Source organism: Onychostoma macrolepis, chromosome 13 (genome assembly GCF_012432095.1).
Source record: "Onychostoma macrolepis isolate SWU-2019 chromosome 13, ASM1243209v1, whole genome shotgun sequence".
In the NCBI taxonomy this organism is placed as follows: Eukaryota; Metazoa; Chordata; class Actinopteri; order Cypriniformes; family Cyprinidae; genus Onychostoma; species Onychostoma macrolepis.
The window spans coordinates 716,690-733,594 of NC_081167.1; the positions used below are offsets into that span (position 1 = coordinate 716,690).

Consider the following 16,905-nt stretch of genomic DNA (forward strand, 5'->3'; position numbering starts at 1 on the left):
ACCTATAGAGAACATTTGGCAAGTCATTAAACGAAAAATACATCAAAGACAACCAAGTTCAAGTTCAAGTTCAAGTTGAGCTTTATTGTCATTCTGCTACATGTGTGGACATATAGTGGAACGAAATGTCGTGTCTCGCAGGACCACTGTGCTACATACTAGTTCGACATGAGATACACATACAGCAATGCAAATATAGGAAAAAAAAACAAAAAAACAAAAAACACAATAGGGCTATACAACAGTTTAACCATCTGACTATACATATACTATAAATACTATAACTACTATACCTAGTTGACTAAACATACACAAACTGAGACTGTACAAGAACTTTACATAAATACTGTACATGAAATAGTGCTAAAGAGATGTTTGTACATGAAATTGTGCAGGAAATATATATTTTTTACATTAAATTGTTCAGAAGAGAGATTTTGTGGGAAGCAGCGCATAGTGCAAAAGAGTTAGTAGTGCAATGCTCCAGTAAACATTATTTTGTAGTGCAATATTCAAGTAAACATATATTATCTTATTGAGTCTTTGTTGCAGGGAGTGTTTATAGAAAGTGCCTAGTGTGCATATAGTGGGACGAGTGTGTTACTACAGGTGGTTTGTATAGCCCACTCACCTGTGTGTAGCACATCCAGAATTGCACTTAGGAGAAATTTGTCAATAGTTATTTATAGTTGGGGGGCTGAGGTGTTCATGGTTTCAGAGCGGGACAGGGAGATTGGAGTTAAGAGCTCTCACAGCCTGGGGAAAGAAGCTGTTGAGCAATCTGACAGAACGAGCTTTGATACTCCGGTACCTTTTTCCTGATGGCAGGAGCTGGAAGAGGTTGTGGGAGGGGTGGGTGGGGTCCTTCACGATGCTGGAGGCCTTGCTGGAGCATCGTGCAAGGAAAATGTCCAGGATGGAGGGAAGAGGGGCACCGATGATCTTTGCGGCAGTGTTCACTGTCCGTTGTAGGGTCTTGCGGTCAGCAGCACTGCAGTTCCCATACCAGACAGTGATGCAGCTGGTCAGCACACTCTCAATGGTGCCCCTGTAAAAGGTGGTGAGGATGGGTGGAGAGAGACTTGCCCTTTTCAGCCGACGGAGAAAGTAGAGGCGCTGTTGTCCCTTCTTGTTGAGTGACGTGGCGTTGGTGGTCCAGGTGAGATCCTTTGTGATGTGCACCCCAGGAATTTAGTGCTACCGACTCTCCACGGTTGAGCCGTCGATGGTCAGTGGGGGTGGTCAACAGAGTTTCTCCTGAAGTCCATCACAACCTCTTTGTCTTACCCACATTGAGGGACAGGTTGTTAGCACCACACCATTCAGCCAGCTGTGCCAATTCCTCTCTGTAGTGCGTTTCATCGTTGTTGCTGATGAAGCCTACCACAGTTGTGTCATCAGCAAACTTGATGATGTGGTTGGAGCTGGACTTGGCAGTGCAGTCGTGGGTCAGCAGCGGGCTGAGCACACAGCCTTGTGGGGCCCCTGTGCTCAGTGTGGTAGTGCTCGAGGTGTTGCGGCCGATACGGACTGACTGAGGTCTTGCAGTTAAAAGTCCAGGATCCAATTACAGAGGGAGGTGTTAATGCCCAGCAGGTTTAGTTTGTGGATGAGCTGTTGTGGGATTATTGTATTGAATGCTGAGCTGAAGTCGATGAACAGCATTCTTACATAGAATGTAGGTAGAGAGTGGTGGATATTGCATCGTCCATGGAACGGTTTGAACGATATGCAAACTGGAATGGGTCCAGCGTGCTTGGGAGACTGGACTTGATGTGATGCATGACTAACCTCTCAAAGCACTTCATCATGATTGGGGTCAGTGCTATGGGACGATAGTCATTCAGACAGGACACATGTGACTTCTTTGGTACTGAGATTATGGAGGTGGATTTGAGACACGTGGGGACGACTGCCTGGCTCAGCGAGATGTTGAAGATGTCTGTTAAGACATTCGTCAGCTGTGCAGCACAGTCTTCAGTACACGCCCAGGTATGTTGTCAGGCCCGCAGCCTCGTGGGTTAATCCTGGATAGGGTCTTCCTTACATCAGCTGGGGAGAGACAGAGTACCTGGTCGTTTTTGAGATGTGGGTAGTTTCTGTGCAGGTGTGTCGTTCTGTATCTCAAATCGTGAGTAGAAGTGGTTGAGTGCCTCTGGTAGGGATGTGTCATCGTCACTGGCCTGTGGCGGGGCCTTGTAGTCAGTGATGGTCTGAATGGCTTGCCACAGGGTCCGAGTGTCTTTACTGTCGCTGAAGTTGTTGTTGATTTTTTTAGCATACTGATGTTTTGCCTTCTTGATGCCATGAGACAGATTGGCTCTTGCTGTTTTGAGGGCTGCTTTATCTCCTGATCTGAATGCTTCATCTCTGGTCTTTAGCAGCCCACAAACCTCTGCTGTCATCCATGGCTTCTGGTTGGCACGTGTGGTAATGGTTTTGGTGACTGTCACATCATCTATGCACTTTTTGATGTAAGCAGTCACAGTTTCAGTGTACTCCTGTAGGTCTGTGTGGTTGTTGTAGGTGGCCGCCTCTTTAAACATGTTCCAGTCTGTGTCCTGGAAGCAGTCCTGCAGTGCGGAGGTAGCATTTTCTGGCCATACCGTGATTTGCTTTTGAACCGGTTTGGTGAGTTTCAGAAGTGGTCTGTATGCTGGGATTAGCATAACAGAGATGTGGTCCGAGTACCCGAGGTGGGGGCGGGGTTCAGCTTTGTATGCATTTTTCTCTATTGTATAAACAAAGTCCAGTGTGTTATTTCCCCTTGTTGCAAAGTTCACATGTTGGTAGAACTTTGGCAAAACTGTCTTTAAGTTTGCGTGATTGAAGTCACCGGCTATGATGAAAAAGCCGTCGGGGTTATTTGTTTGTTGTTCGCTGATGGCGCTGTACAGTTCACGAAGCGCGTCCTTAGCGTTTGCACACGGGGGGATGTAAACCGCGACAATAACAATGGCCGTGAACTCCCGCGGCAGATAGAACGGTCGACACTTCACAAACATAAACTCCACCAGCGACGAACAGTGTTTTGATACTAACGCATTGTTACACCATTCTTTGTTGATATACACACACAAGCCACCGCCACGAGTCTTACCAGACAGTGATGAACTCTTCAGCAGCTGGAAACGTATATCAGGCAAGAATGGGACCAAATTCCAACACCAAAGCTCCAGAAGCTCATAAACTTGATGCCCAGACGTCTTCAAACTTTTGAAAAGAAGAGGAGATGCTACACCATGGTAAACATGCCCCCATTCCGACTATTTTGAAACCTGTAGCAGGCATCAAATTTGAAATGAGCTCATTTTGTGCATAAAATTGTACAATTTCTCAGTTTAAACATTTGTTATGTTATCTACATTCTATTGTGAATAAAATATTGGCTCATGTGATTTGAAATTCTTTTAGTTTTCATTTTATTGAAATTTAACAAACGTCCCAACATTTCCGGAATTCGGGTTGTAACGAGTAGACCAGAAGTGTGTGCTTTTATACAGGAGCTGATGAGGGTGCTGATGAGGTGCAAGTGATCAGTATTCAGGTGATTGTGAGGGAGTGACAGTGGAGTCAGGTGACACCGTGACAAATTTTTAAATATTTTCCAGATGACAGAGAAAAGAACTTAAAATGCTCTGTCACTTTTGATTGGACACATAAAAGTAATACATCACTTGAATCTGTAAAGGGTCTACTTTTATTTGTGTATGCTCACCATATAAACTAAACTTTGTGCTTTATAAAATAAAGTAAACAAACAGGGTGCGCTCTCAGTCTTCACTGTCTCCGCGAACTGCTTTCAGAAATGCGTCACTAAAATGAACTGAAACTCAGCGACTACTTTATAAACAGACATGAGAAATATATCTATAGAAAGCTTGACATGTCTACTCTTAAATGAAGTAACTCTTACCGAAAACAATTATTCTGTGATAAAGTAATCCGTATGAAACCAACAACAGGTCCAGTTTTTCCAGTCTGATCTCATTATCTCTAATTAGGTCATGCCCATGCACTGTTCGCGCTATTGATATTACAAATCTCCATGTGAGACGTGCAGCATGTAAACGCCCACATCAAGGTAACAAAGCAGCAACATGTTCATGTCGGATACTTTTCGTTTTTGGAAGAAGACTCTGAGCGGAATAAGCCTTGTATTTACTTTAGAAGACGCACTGAGAGGAAAAAGCCTTGTATTTACCTCAGAAGACGCGCTGAGAGGAATAAGCTTTTTGTTTACCTCACAAACAAAACGCGAGCGCAAGCCAGCGGAGGAGATCTTTCATGCCAAGTAAGTAATGTTTCTTATTTGCATTAGATAATGTGTTGTTGTGACATAGCCTAAGCTTGAATGCATTTATTAGTTGGACTTTTCCCAAACTATAATTCAAGACTAAAATGTGTGAAATCGAGTGCAACATTTTGAAATATGACGTGGGCAATATTAGTCATTGCTAATGTAATAATATAGTTGCTCCTGATAGGCCTATCAACATGCTCACTTATTTATTTATTTATTTTAGTGGGGGGTTTAAGAAATTACAGAAATAACTTTTATTTAGCATGGATGCTTTGAAGATAAAGACATTTTTAATGTTACAAAAGATTTCTATTTAAGATAAATGCTGTTCTTCTGAATGTACTATTCATCAAAGAAACCTGAAAAAAATTCTACTCAGCTGTTTTCAACAACAACAATAATAATAACAATAATAATAATAAATGTTTTTGAGCAGCAAATCAGAATATTAGAATGATTTCTGAAGGATCATATGACACTGAAGCCTGGAATAATGATGCTAAAAATTCAGCTTTGAAATCACAGGAATAAATTATATTTTATAATGTATTTAAATAGAAAATCGTTATTTTGAATAGTAAAAATATTTCAAAATGTTACTGTTTTTGCTGTACTTTGGATTAAATAAATGCAGGCTTAGTGAGCAGAAGAGACTTCTTTCAAAATTACAAATCTCACTGTTTAAAAACTTTTGACTGGTAATGTAGCCAAAATATATACTGTCACCATGTTTTCTCTGTCTTTGTCCGATTATTGTGTTGCTCACATCCATTTGTTTTGTCGTGCAGTTACTGCTGTCTCCCGTTTTCCTGCGGTCCAGTTTTCTGCCACTGTTTTGGATATTTTGGATATTGCACCCACGACGTCTAGACTCTTGTGTTGTTTATTTGTTTGTTTGTTACAAATAAATGGTTTAACTACACTTACAAGAGAATCTCAAGTTATTTTGTGTGATAGTTAAATACATTCTAAATAAACTACAAACAAAAAACATATATATAATTTTTTTTGTCCTCACATTCTGTCTTGTAACTCTTCCCTCTCAGTCACACACCTGACCGAATGGCTTATTATGCGCCTCATTATGTGGGCCTTTGTCTTCTCAGGTATGAATCACAGCATTATGCATGATCATTCACACCTCCTCACATACAGGCTTTCTATACAAAAAGTGACTTAGAAAATTTTAATGAATATATTGTTTTGTGTGAATGAGTGAACAGGATAATTCTCACATAACTTTGAAGCAAAAACTCTAGGCTACAAGATCCAGTTCTCAAAAGTCTTGTGAACAAATGTTCTGTATGTGTTTTATGGCCTTATTCAAGTGATTTAAATTTTTTAGTTTTTCACTAACCAAGCATAAACATTGCTTTCTCAAAAACACAGTCATGTACATACATGCTGCTCACATATTATTGTAGCCCAGTTTGTGCTGATTACACTGTTATAAGACTTTAGCCATTTATATGTTTATAAGCAACTGAAAAAAGCACAAATGTCAGGGCATGTCAAAACGTCTCCAGGCCCCCAAAACACCCTCAGACCCCAGAGGGTTAATGCTCGGTCGCTAGTCAAGTTTTTATTAAATGACTTTTTCACTACTCACACCTTGGATTTTATGTTCATCACAGAAACTTGGATGAAGGTTGGTGATCTGAGTCCTTTCTCTGATTTGGTTCCAGCAGGCTGCACATTTTTTAACTCTACCTGCTCTTTAGGCCGCAGGGGCAGTCTAGCGGTAATTTTAAAAAACAGTTTTAGTATCCACTGTCGTCCTGTTCAGTCTGCTGTTTACAGTAGCTTTGAAGTACAGTTGTTGCGACTGGAATGGAATGATCCGGTTTTATTAGTGCTGGTGTATCGGCCCCCTCACCTAAGTTAATGAATTTACTGCTTTTATGGGTGATTGTACAACAAAGTATAACAATATTCTTTTGCTAGGTGATTTTAATATACAAGTGTGCTGTCAGTCTAAACCTCTGGAAATGGAGTTTCTCAGTCTCATTGATTCATTCAATATGGTTCAGTGGGTGAAAGATCCTACACATACTTACGGACATAGACTGGACTTGGTTCTCTCTCATGGTTTTTCTATTACTGATGCTCATGTTTTTGATACTTTGCTCTCAGATCATATGCCTGTATTATTTACGTTGCCTTTTTCTCAGCTAAGTTCAAGCATTACTCCTACTGTACAATTGACTTGTTCGTTTTCTTCCCACTTTTGTGATGACTTCACAAACACCTTTAACGAGGTGTGCTTGTCGCTGTCCTGAACAGCATCTTAGTCTGTTTAATACTGCCTGCTCAGAGGTTTTGAATACCATTGCTTCTCTTAAAGCTAAGAAGTCAAAACCTAAAACTGAACTATGGCTCAATGATAACATCCGCTCTCTGAGGCAAGCTTGTAGAAGAGCTGAACAAAAATGGAAAAAAGACAAATTGCAAGTTTCATATGAATTGATTAAAGACTGTTTTGCTACTTTTCAGAAAGCAGTGAAATCCGTGAAGTCTTTTTATAATTTAAAGGTGCCATAGGTGATTGTCTTCAGAAACATTTTTTGTTATTCTGGTTAAAAGTCTCTTCACATCCTGATAGCAATCATTAAGTTAAGTGGTCTAAATGTATTTATCTGTATTTATATATTCTGTGGAAGGTGTAGGACAAAGAAATGTTTGTCCAATTAAAACGCTCGGTCCGAGCGTTTTAATTGGACAAACATTTCTTGGTCCTACCTAATTTTGCTTGGTCTTTCCTACCTGCCAGTCAACGTATGTATTTGCATACCTCTGCGCACCCTGTTCGCACAGATAGGATACGTCATCAGCGCGTTCACGCAGACAAAGCCAGAAAGGCAGGCAAACATCAACAACCTGATCTTCGTTTTTGGTATTGTTGTACTTTTACTAACTGTGCTGTAAAGTTTTCTCACCGGTGAATGACACATGATGTAGCCCGGCGCTGTTCCCAGTTCCAGTCCTCGTGCCCCTCGCTCTGCATATTTTGCATGTCTCGCTTAGTTAACACACTCGGTTCAGATGACCAGCTCGTTAGAAGAGAGCTCCGTGCATGAACTGTGTTCCGATTGACATGCTCCCTACACAGTGTTCATTGCTCCCTCCTCCCTGAACAGGTAAAACCCGTTTATTTCACTTCAGAACATTCACTCACGGATTTTCGCTGCTCCTCACACACAGACGAAAGAGAAGTGTGACATAATATACCTCTGTAAATAAATACAATTTAAATTCAGGTCTGGCACACTTTAATGCCCTTTGTATGGAACATAAACGCTCTCTTTGAACTGGAATCATGCTGGAATATCTGATGATGTCCACTTCGCAGGGCACTTATGACTTACGGTCGAATAGAACAACCGTCGGACGTGATAAAATATACATATGAAATGTGCAGAGCGGGGAGGGCGCGAGGACTCTAATTGGAAACCGTTGATGTAGTCTATTGTAGTAATTTATGTTGTCTCTGGCTGCTCTTTGAGCGAATGTGCGTTCAGGGGGCGTGGCTTTGGACGGCGATTGCAGGGAGGGTGGGACGTTCGCTTTCAGTGCTATCAGGCTAAAGTTAGCATTTTCCGAGATCTCCTACTGCACCTTTAATTGCAAACAATCATCATAGTTCTAAAGCCTTATTTCCTGTTATAAATTCTGTTTTAAATCCTCCTGTAAATGTGATTTCAAATCCCTCAGTGTCATTATGTGAAGGTTTCTCAAGGTTTTTCTGTGATAAGCTTACTACTCTGAGATCTCAGTTGCTAATGTTTCACCTGAATTTTGCTGCTCTTCAGCCACATGGAGTGCTTTTGATCCAGTTTCTCTCCAGTCTCTCAAAGAAATTATTGACCATTTGAAACCTTCTTTCTGCTCTTATGATGTTCTCCCTCCACGTATTTTAAAACAAATTTTTGACTCGGTTGGACCTAGTTTGGTGTCTTTTCTGAATAAATGTCTAGTTTCAGGGACTATACCTGATAGCCTCAAAGAAGCTACTGTGATACCTCTTCTTAAAGGGATAGTTCACCGAAAAATGAAAATTTTATGTTTATCTGCTTACCCCCAGGGCATGACTTTGTTTCTTCAGTAGAAAACAAACGAAGATTTTTAACTCAAACCGTTGCAGTCTGTCAGTCCTATAATGCAAGTCAATGGGCACACAATTTTTGAGAGTAAAAAATCCGGTGCGTGACATCTGTATGTGCTCTGGCGTAGTTTACGCAGTTTGAAAAGTCAACACTCCCAGATGAGTTTGCGCAAGCAAACGTAATCTTTTAGGTTTAAGTCGGTTTGAACAATCAGGATAAGCGCAAGTAATTACCATTTTGATTAGCCGTCATACCCACAATCTCTGTGCACTGTGTAAACAATGAGTGACGTATACGCGCGACAGATCGGTTCCAGCACTTGCGTAAACTACGCTAGAGCACGTACAAGCGTCATGCCATGCACGCGCTCAGGGCAGTTGGACATAGTGGTGTATTAGAGGTAAAAAATTATAAAAATACTGTTCAGAGCAGCAGGGTTTAATTTGGATTTGTCTGTGCATTTTTTTTAACTCTCAAAGATTGTGTGCCCATTGACTTGCATTATAGGACTGACAGACTGCAACGGTTTGAGTTCAAAATCTTTGTTTGTGTTCTACTGGAGAAACAAAGTCACCTACATCTTGGATGCCCTGGGGGTAAGCAGATAAACATCAAATTTTCATTTTTGGGTGAACTATCCCTTTAAGAAACCTTCTCTTGATGCTAGTAATTTTAATAATTTTTGACCCATCTCAAATCTTTAGTTTATTACTAAAGCACTGAAGAAAACTATGTTTATTCAGCTTCAGTCTCTCCTTAGTGCAAATCATATTTTTGAAACTTTCCAGTCTGGTTTTAAGCCTATGCATAGCACAGGGTCTGCTTTATTACGGGTCCTTAATGATACTTTGTTGACGACTGACTCTGGTGACTCTGTTATCCTAGGTTAGACTTAACCTCAGCTTTTGATACAGTTGATCACAAAATTATTTTATCTTGAGTAGAATATTTTGTGGGCATCCAGGGAACTGTTCTTAGCTGGTTCAAATCATATTTAACAAATAGAAGTTTCTCCGTCAGATTGGGTAATTTTTCTTCGTTGCCTGCTAAACTTTCCTGTGGAGTGCCACAGGGTTCTATACTCACACCCATTCTTTTTTCTCTGAATTTACTTCCTTTGGGCTCTATTTTCAGAAAGCATGGTGTATCATTTAACTGCTATGCAGATGATACCCAAATTGACCTCTGAAACTAAATAAACATGCTGCTCTGTAATCTCTTTTGGCATGCCTGGGTGAAGTGAAAACGTGGTTCTCTCTCATTTTTTTTAAATTTCTGAATGAATCAAAAACCGAGGCTATAGACTTTGGCCCTAGTGAAAATTTAGGGAGCAGAAATATCGATCTGGACTACCTTGCTTCTTTTACTTCTTCCTGTATTAAGAACCTAGGTGTTTTCTGGGATCGGAGTCTTAAATTTGATAAACAAATAAATGCGGTTATTAGTTCCTGTTTTTTTTTCCAACTATGCCTTCTCTCCAAAATTAAACCTTTTCTCTCTCATTACATCTCGCTTGGACTACTGCAATTCTCTTTATTTTGGCATTTCTAAATCTTCCATCGTTCATCTGTGCATCTCAGAATTGAATTCAAAATTCTTCTCTATGTTTTTAAATCTGGCACCGAGCTACTTATCTGATCAACTTTATCCATACAATCCTACACAAAATCTGAGGTCTGGTGATTAAAGACTCTTGAGATCAAAGACTGTCTCTATCCCCAGATCACAGTTAAAGCATAGAGGGGATAGAGACTTTGCGGTTTCTGGCCCTAGGCTGTGGAACAGCCTTCCGGCCTATATCAGATCGGCACAGTCTTTAAACAGTTTTTAAATCATCTCTTAAAACCTATTTCTTTTCTTTGGCTTTTAATTCATTGTGAGTTTATGGTATGATTCTGTGGGTTGCCCTGTGTTTCTATGTCTTTGTTTGTTCAGCACTTTGGTCAGCCATGCTTGCTGTTTTTAAATGTGCTATATAAATAAAACAAACTTGAAACGTGATATTTTTCATATCTGTGAGGCAAACATGGAGTTTCATTTATTTATTTATTTTTTACATGCTGAAGTTCACAGAGACCTAGACAGCCCAATGTTTTGTTGTTATTGTGAGTGCAGACAAAAGTAGACTGACTCACAGATTCAAAAGATGTGAGTATTTTAGACAAAAATTGAGTATTTTAAGTTAAATGCAAATGATCGCACCGGCGCCTCCAAGTTAACTGTCATGTAGTTAGTGCGCTACTGTTCAGCTTCCACACTCCGCACAAACACTTCAATAGCGCACATTTTCTAGGTTAACGTTAAAGCCATGTAATGTTGCTACTACTTCCATGTTTCTCATGATAAGCCATTTGAGGTCGATGATCGAAACAAACACTTGGATGTCCTGACCGATGTACTGTAATTACCAAATAGACCAGCTGTTAATGATGTGTTCGTCACAGACTTCGTAACTTCGCCACTTCCTGTGGATTTTTATAAATAAAAGGGGTACCCTTTTTTCAGTTGAGTACATGCCACCCAAAATGTCAGTGCAAGGTCCTAAATATCAGTTTGCATATATAAAAAAAAAAATTATTTTGCCTTTACTGAAATTATAATATTATGTTGCGGCTTTTTATGCATTTTTAATGCTGGGAAAATAAAATTTTTTGAAATGTATGTTTCCGGTTTACTGACTCAAAATAACTTTTCAGTTTAGAACCTTTTCAAATAAAATCTGAAAATTCAGCACCAACTGCACTGTTTGCTGAAAATCAGTGATGGGGGGAAAAAAAGAGTTCTCTTACCAAGCTCATAAATGAGACTAACGCTGCCACAAATACTGTTGTATTAAGAACAATAGCTTACCTTGGCAGTAGTTTTGCTCATCCAGTGTAAAACCTGGCAAGCACTGTGAGGCTCCAGCTGCTACACCTCTGTGGTTTGACTGGGTACGTGTTTGTGGGTTCTGTGGGTTAGTGGGGTTCAGAGGGTTAAGGGGGGTTTGGGGATCAGGGTCTGTGGGCTGGGATGATTCGTCCCCATTAGTGACAAATATCTGGGCATTCTGAGGGAGGCAGAGGTAGCCACCATAGTGGTTTATGCACTTCATGCCTCCTTTGCAGGCATCAGAGACAAGGGCGCACTCATCAATATCTGTTCAAGAACATGGAGAGAAAACTGGCATTATGCTTTAGAATCACTTTCTCAGAGACATGAAAATAGGCAAAGGGACAACTGTTGGTCAGAGAGAGTATACTATATCAACAATATTATTTTATTACCTGTGCATACCTCTTTAATAGGATCATATTCATAGCCTTCTGTGCACTGCTGTGAGGAAGAATGAAAAAAAAACACTGTATAAGAACATTTTACCTGTCAATTTCAAATATATATGACCTGCAATAACAAAACTCAATAATATGCATTATTTATAGTTTTATGTAAATACACTTGCCGTATATGATACAGGCTCTTCTGCCTCTTGAGAAACAGCACTGGCAGCAACTGTCATTACCAGGTAGATTTCCAACATCATGATGGTTCTACATGGATTAACAAATCAAAAAAACAACATAACACCTATAGTTACATCACTGCTGAACATGTGAGAACATTTCATTCTTCTTTCATTGGCTCATATCCAGTCAGAGCTCATGCAGTTCACATACCTCTCTAGAACTGTTCTAAAGTGCTACTGAAAATGTAAACATTTAAAATGCAATTACAAGCAGCCATCAAACACTTAGAACAATGCGTTTAGTTCAAACCAGCAGCCCACATACTTCAGGTTTAACACGAGCACTGAAACATAAGGTGTGATCTGTTTTTCATTTCATGGTTTAGCACTCATTTTTATTAAATGACGTTCTTATAAATCATAATGTTTGTGCAAAATAAAATTAACAAACAAAATTTTATCACAGCCTACAGTATCAAATACCTAATATTCATGTACTGTATTAGACAACATGCTATAAAACTCCTCTCTGTACCTGCTGTAAGAAGCGTCGGGAGTTTGGAGCTCAGTCCTGTGGATGATGAGGGTTTGATGTCTGAAGCGGAATGTCAGAGATGTTTGAGGAACTCTTCATGACGTCACCATCGCTGCAGGAATGTGGGAGCGGTGAACAGGTTGTTTCCCGCTGCAGGAGTTTGATGTGTTTGTTTTGTGGGCTCGAGGAAGGGCAGGATGTGGCTCCCCCCACAGGCTGTTTAATCAAGTCACTGATGCCAGGCATTGTGCTTAATATTATAATAGGCCAGATTGTTATGTCAATGTCATATTGTCCATATTGTTTTACATTTTTAATGCATTAGTCATAAATGTGGTCTATTTGAGCAGTATACTTTAAAATTTTAGAACACTCCCTTCATTTTCTGTATCTGTACTTTGAGCTGTAGGAAAGGTGCTTTATTAATTTAACTATATTATTATTATTATTATTGGACAAAGTGATTGAATGTAAACAAGTAATTGTCCACAATGAAGAACTTCAAATTGGATTTGACATAAATAAGTAAATAAATAAACAAACAAACAAAACCGTAATTATGGTTTTATGATGCATGTGCAACTTAAAGCACAAGCAATCGTTCTTGATATGATACGTTTATTGACAGGCTCGTCTATGTGTTTTATTCTATGTGGCTCATCTATGTGTTTCTATTACATTCCAAAAACCCTTATAATATAAAACCCCTTTACTGTTAAAAAAGGTAACACTTTATTTTAAGGTGTCCTTGTTACATGTTACATGTACTATTATAATAACAATAAATTATGCATAATTACATGCAAGTAACACTAAACCAAAGTACTTAAATGTTTAATTACACTGTAACAAGTACACCTTAAAATAAAGTGTAACCAAAAAAAAAAAAAAAAAAAGCAAACAAACATTTTAATGTATTTATCACGTACATACATGTGCAATGTTAGATATAATGTTTCAGGCACTAAATATGGAGTTTAAGTCCAGAAAGAATCAGTTAAAACACACTATAACAGCCCAAAAAAACAGGCAACCAAATCCAAAATGTAGCCTAATCAAACAAACACAAGAACTGCAGATTAGAGCCATAATCAAACATACAATACCTGGAAACACAGGAAACGCAGCTCAGCTAATGAGACTTTGCAGTGAGTGAATGAACGGGCTGATCATTTGGACATGCAAACAGGACATGAAGCACAGGTGATGGAAATGAGGGCGTGAGAACCAGTCAGTGATCAAACAAACACATACTGTTTTCTACCGAACACTGACTCCTGACACCCGGAAACTATTCACAACATTCTCCTCTGTACTCTCTCCCCCTCCACCACCTCCCACTTCCTCTCTGACTGCTGATGACTTTGCCAGCTATTTGATACGATGGCATCCATCAGCAACCAGTTTTCTACAACCAACCTCCACCCACACATTTCCCCTCTTCTTTCTCACCCTCACAGAGAACAAGGTCTCCAAAGTTTTCTATGCCAGCCATCCTCTGTCCGATCCCTTCCCACCCACACTGCTACACGCTCTGACTCACCTAATCAGCACATCTTTCACTACTGGCAACTTTCCCACTGCATTTAAGCAGGCTCGGGTAACCACTGCTCAGGCTACGTCCACATTCATCCGCATACATTTTTCACTACACATATTTTCTTTATGTTTTAGCCTTTGGTATACACCAAGTCCAGAGAAAACAGAGCTTTTCTGAAGACACTCTCCCAAATGGATCAATTTGAAAATGCAACTTTCACGTTGTAGTGTGGACTATGAAAATGGAGGTATTAGAAAATGATGACGCATCTTACAGTATGTCATGATGCACACTGTACCCACACACATCTATGGTTGTACCTGCATGTTGTGCCTGCTATACATTTTATTCATTAATTTGGGTAAAAATATGATTACATTTAATTCACATTACATAAGATTCATATTACATTTCTGCAAAGATATTTACTCACAATTGTTGTTCTGTGACTGTGTTTTAGACCATAAATGGAATGGCGATTTCGAGTGTGATTTTTCTGGGGTTTGTTCTTTGGGAATCCGTTGAAGTTTACTTCACTTCCGAACATTCATTCACAGATTTGCGCTACACAGCGTCTTCACACATAGACGAAGCTTACTAGAGAAGTGTGAAGTGTGACGTAATATACATGATATATAACAATAATTTAATTCCCTTTATATGGAACATAATCGCTGGCTTCGAACTGGAATCATGGTGGAATATCCGGTGATGTCCACTTCGCAGGGCACTTACGGTCGAATAGAACAAACGTCGCATGTGATAAGATACATATGAACTGTGTGCGTGGGGGGGGTCAAGGACTGGAATTGGAAACGCTGATGTAGCCTATTGTAGTAATGTTGTGTCTGATATTAGTAATCTGTAGTAATGTGGTTTCTGTGAGTGTATATGCATTCAGGGGGCGTGGCTTTGGACGGCGATTGTAGGGAGGGTGGGACAATCGCTTTCAGTGCTATCAGGCTACAGTTAGCATTTTCCAAGATCTCCTACTGCACCTTTAAACTAATCTCTGCTTTTCTCCAACAGAACAACCTACTTGACGACAACCAGTCTGGCTTCAAAGGCAGAAACTTCACAGAGACTGCCCTGCTGACTATTGTTGAAACTCTTTGGCTGGCAAGAGCAAACTCCAAATCATCTGTCTTTATACTTGACCTGTCTGCTGTCTTTGACACTGTAAACCATCAGAGGTCAAAGGGTGGTGTAGAGATAAGGACATTATCAGAAGTCAGCAATAAATCTTTCTCATCCTCTCTTTCTCATTCTCTCTTGGTGGTTAGAGAGCATGCACTATGGCTTAACATATCTGGTCTTGCCATGAAAATTGGTGCATCACGTTCATTCAAATTAAGTTTTTTGAGGAAAACATTCAGGATTCTTGTCGATATCGTGGACTTCTATGGTGGCCAACGATTTGAAAGTCCAAAATGCAGCTTCAAAGGGCTCTACACGATTCCACCCGAGGAATAAGGGTCTTATCTAGTGAAACGATCAACCATTTTCTGAAAAAAATTCATATTTATCCACTTTTTAACCACAAATGCTGGACTTGCTCTAGCTCTGCGATGCGCTTCTTCACACATTAAGTAATCCTGTTGGACAGGTCACGAGCAGTTAGTTCTTCGTCTATGTACTTAAGTTAAAAACTCCATCTCATTTTCTCCTCCAACTTTAAAATCATCCGACATCGTTGTTTTACCTTTTTTGTAAAGGGCATTTGACTTTTTTTTCATGTTTGCTTTGTAAATGCTGGGTCTGTACTTCTGCCTACGTCACGCGTGACCTTCCCAATATCACCTAATAAAGATGCACATGTGCATCGCAGAGTTAATGCTAGCCAAGAATTTGTGGTTAAAAAGTATATATATATATATTAGTGCTGTCAATCGATTAAAAAATTTATATCAGCCTTTAAACTGGCAATAAAACGTTTACCAAGCCACATCGCTTCAATCCCAGTATAAATTTACCCAACTATTATCAAAAGTGTTTCTAAATAAATACAACAAAACGTGAAGTATTATGACAAAATGCATTATGAAGAAGAATTGGACCTGTTTTGCAGGTGCATTAGAGCTAACATTAGCATCATGCTACATAAGACAGTTTATGAGATTAATAGTACACTTTTACTCAGAACTCACTTCAAACCACCATCAATTTGGGGCATTTGAATCACTTCCTGTAATCACTTCCTTTTACGATCACATGTGGAATTTGGTCGTTTGCTGTTGTTAAAATATGCTATTTATAGCCTTTTATATCGCTGCACAAATGAGCATTTCAGACTTACACATTCATTTTAAAAAAATCACATACAGACCATATCTATTGTAATCGTGTGTTTATTATCTAATATAATCTATATCACTGTTGTCATGTTTATTTCTGCTGTGTAAAAGCACATGTATGCTTTGCTGAAACTCACGTTATGTTGATGATGTTACAACCGCCTCTCCATTCTTAAGTTGTCAGGGATACATTTCAAGTATAATACACATTAGTAAAAGAATCTATTTTAATTTTTATTTGTCTATATACACTTTGGGCGGCCGCGGTACATTATAAAAGTAGCCCAAAAAAACGCAAACCACGGCTCTGTAATTTTTCCCGCGACTGTATTTTCAAAATAAACCACTTGTGCCGCTATCGTTACCCTGGCAACACCGGTGCTGTACCCGCATCACACAATGATTGATAACCTTCCGCGCTGCGATGACAGGAAGTTGGGGTCAAACCTTATCAAACGATTAATCTGCGTTAAAAAAATATTAACGCGTTAAAATTTTTGATTAATCACATGTGTTAATGCGTTAACGTTGACATCCCTAATATATATATATATATATATATATATATACACATATACACATTATTTTTAATTTTTTTTTTTTGACAGAAAATGACCAATCGTTTTGCTAGATTATTCCTCGTCTGGGATCACGTAGAGCACTTTGAAGCTGGACTGAAATTGCA

The 16,905-nt window shown here is 39.3% G+C and overlaps 1 protein-coding gene across 6 annotated transcripts in view; it reads right to left on the reverse strand.

Moving 5' to 3' along the window:
- The window catches only part of efemp1 (EGF containing fibulin extracellular matrix protein 1), a 44,072-nt gene extending 30,483 nt beyond the window's left edge, over positions 1 to 13,589 (reverse strand). For 5 of the 6 annotated variants that reach the window (XM_058795924.1, XM_058795922.1, XM_058795921.1 and 2 more), the window contains exons 1-5: positions 13,493 to 13,589; positions 12,387 to 12,636; positions 11,849 to 11,936; positions 11,673 to 11,721; positions 11,257 to 11,544 (exon numbers count right to left, since the gene is read on the reverse strand). In XM_058795924.1, the coding sequence (XP_058651907.1) occupies positions 11,257 to 11,544; positions 11,673 to 11,721; positions 11,849 to 11,929 (418 nt within the window). In that variant the 5' untranslated portion in view covers positions 11,930 to 11,936; positions 12,387 to 12,636; positions 13,493 to 13,589. Of the gene's footprint in view, positions 1 to 11,256; positions 11,545 to 11,672; positions 11,722 to 11,848; positions 11,937 to 12,386; positions 12,637 to 13,492 lie in introns of those variants that run through there. The other variant, XM_058795923.1, reaches the window with a different exon arrangement.
- Between the last annotated feature and the right edge of the window lie 3,316 nt (positions 13,590 to 16,905).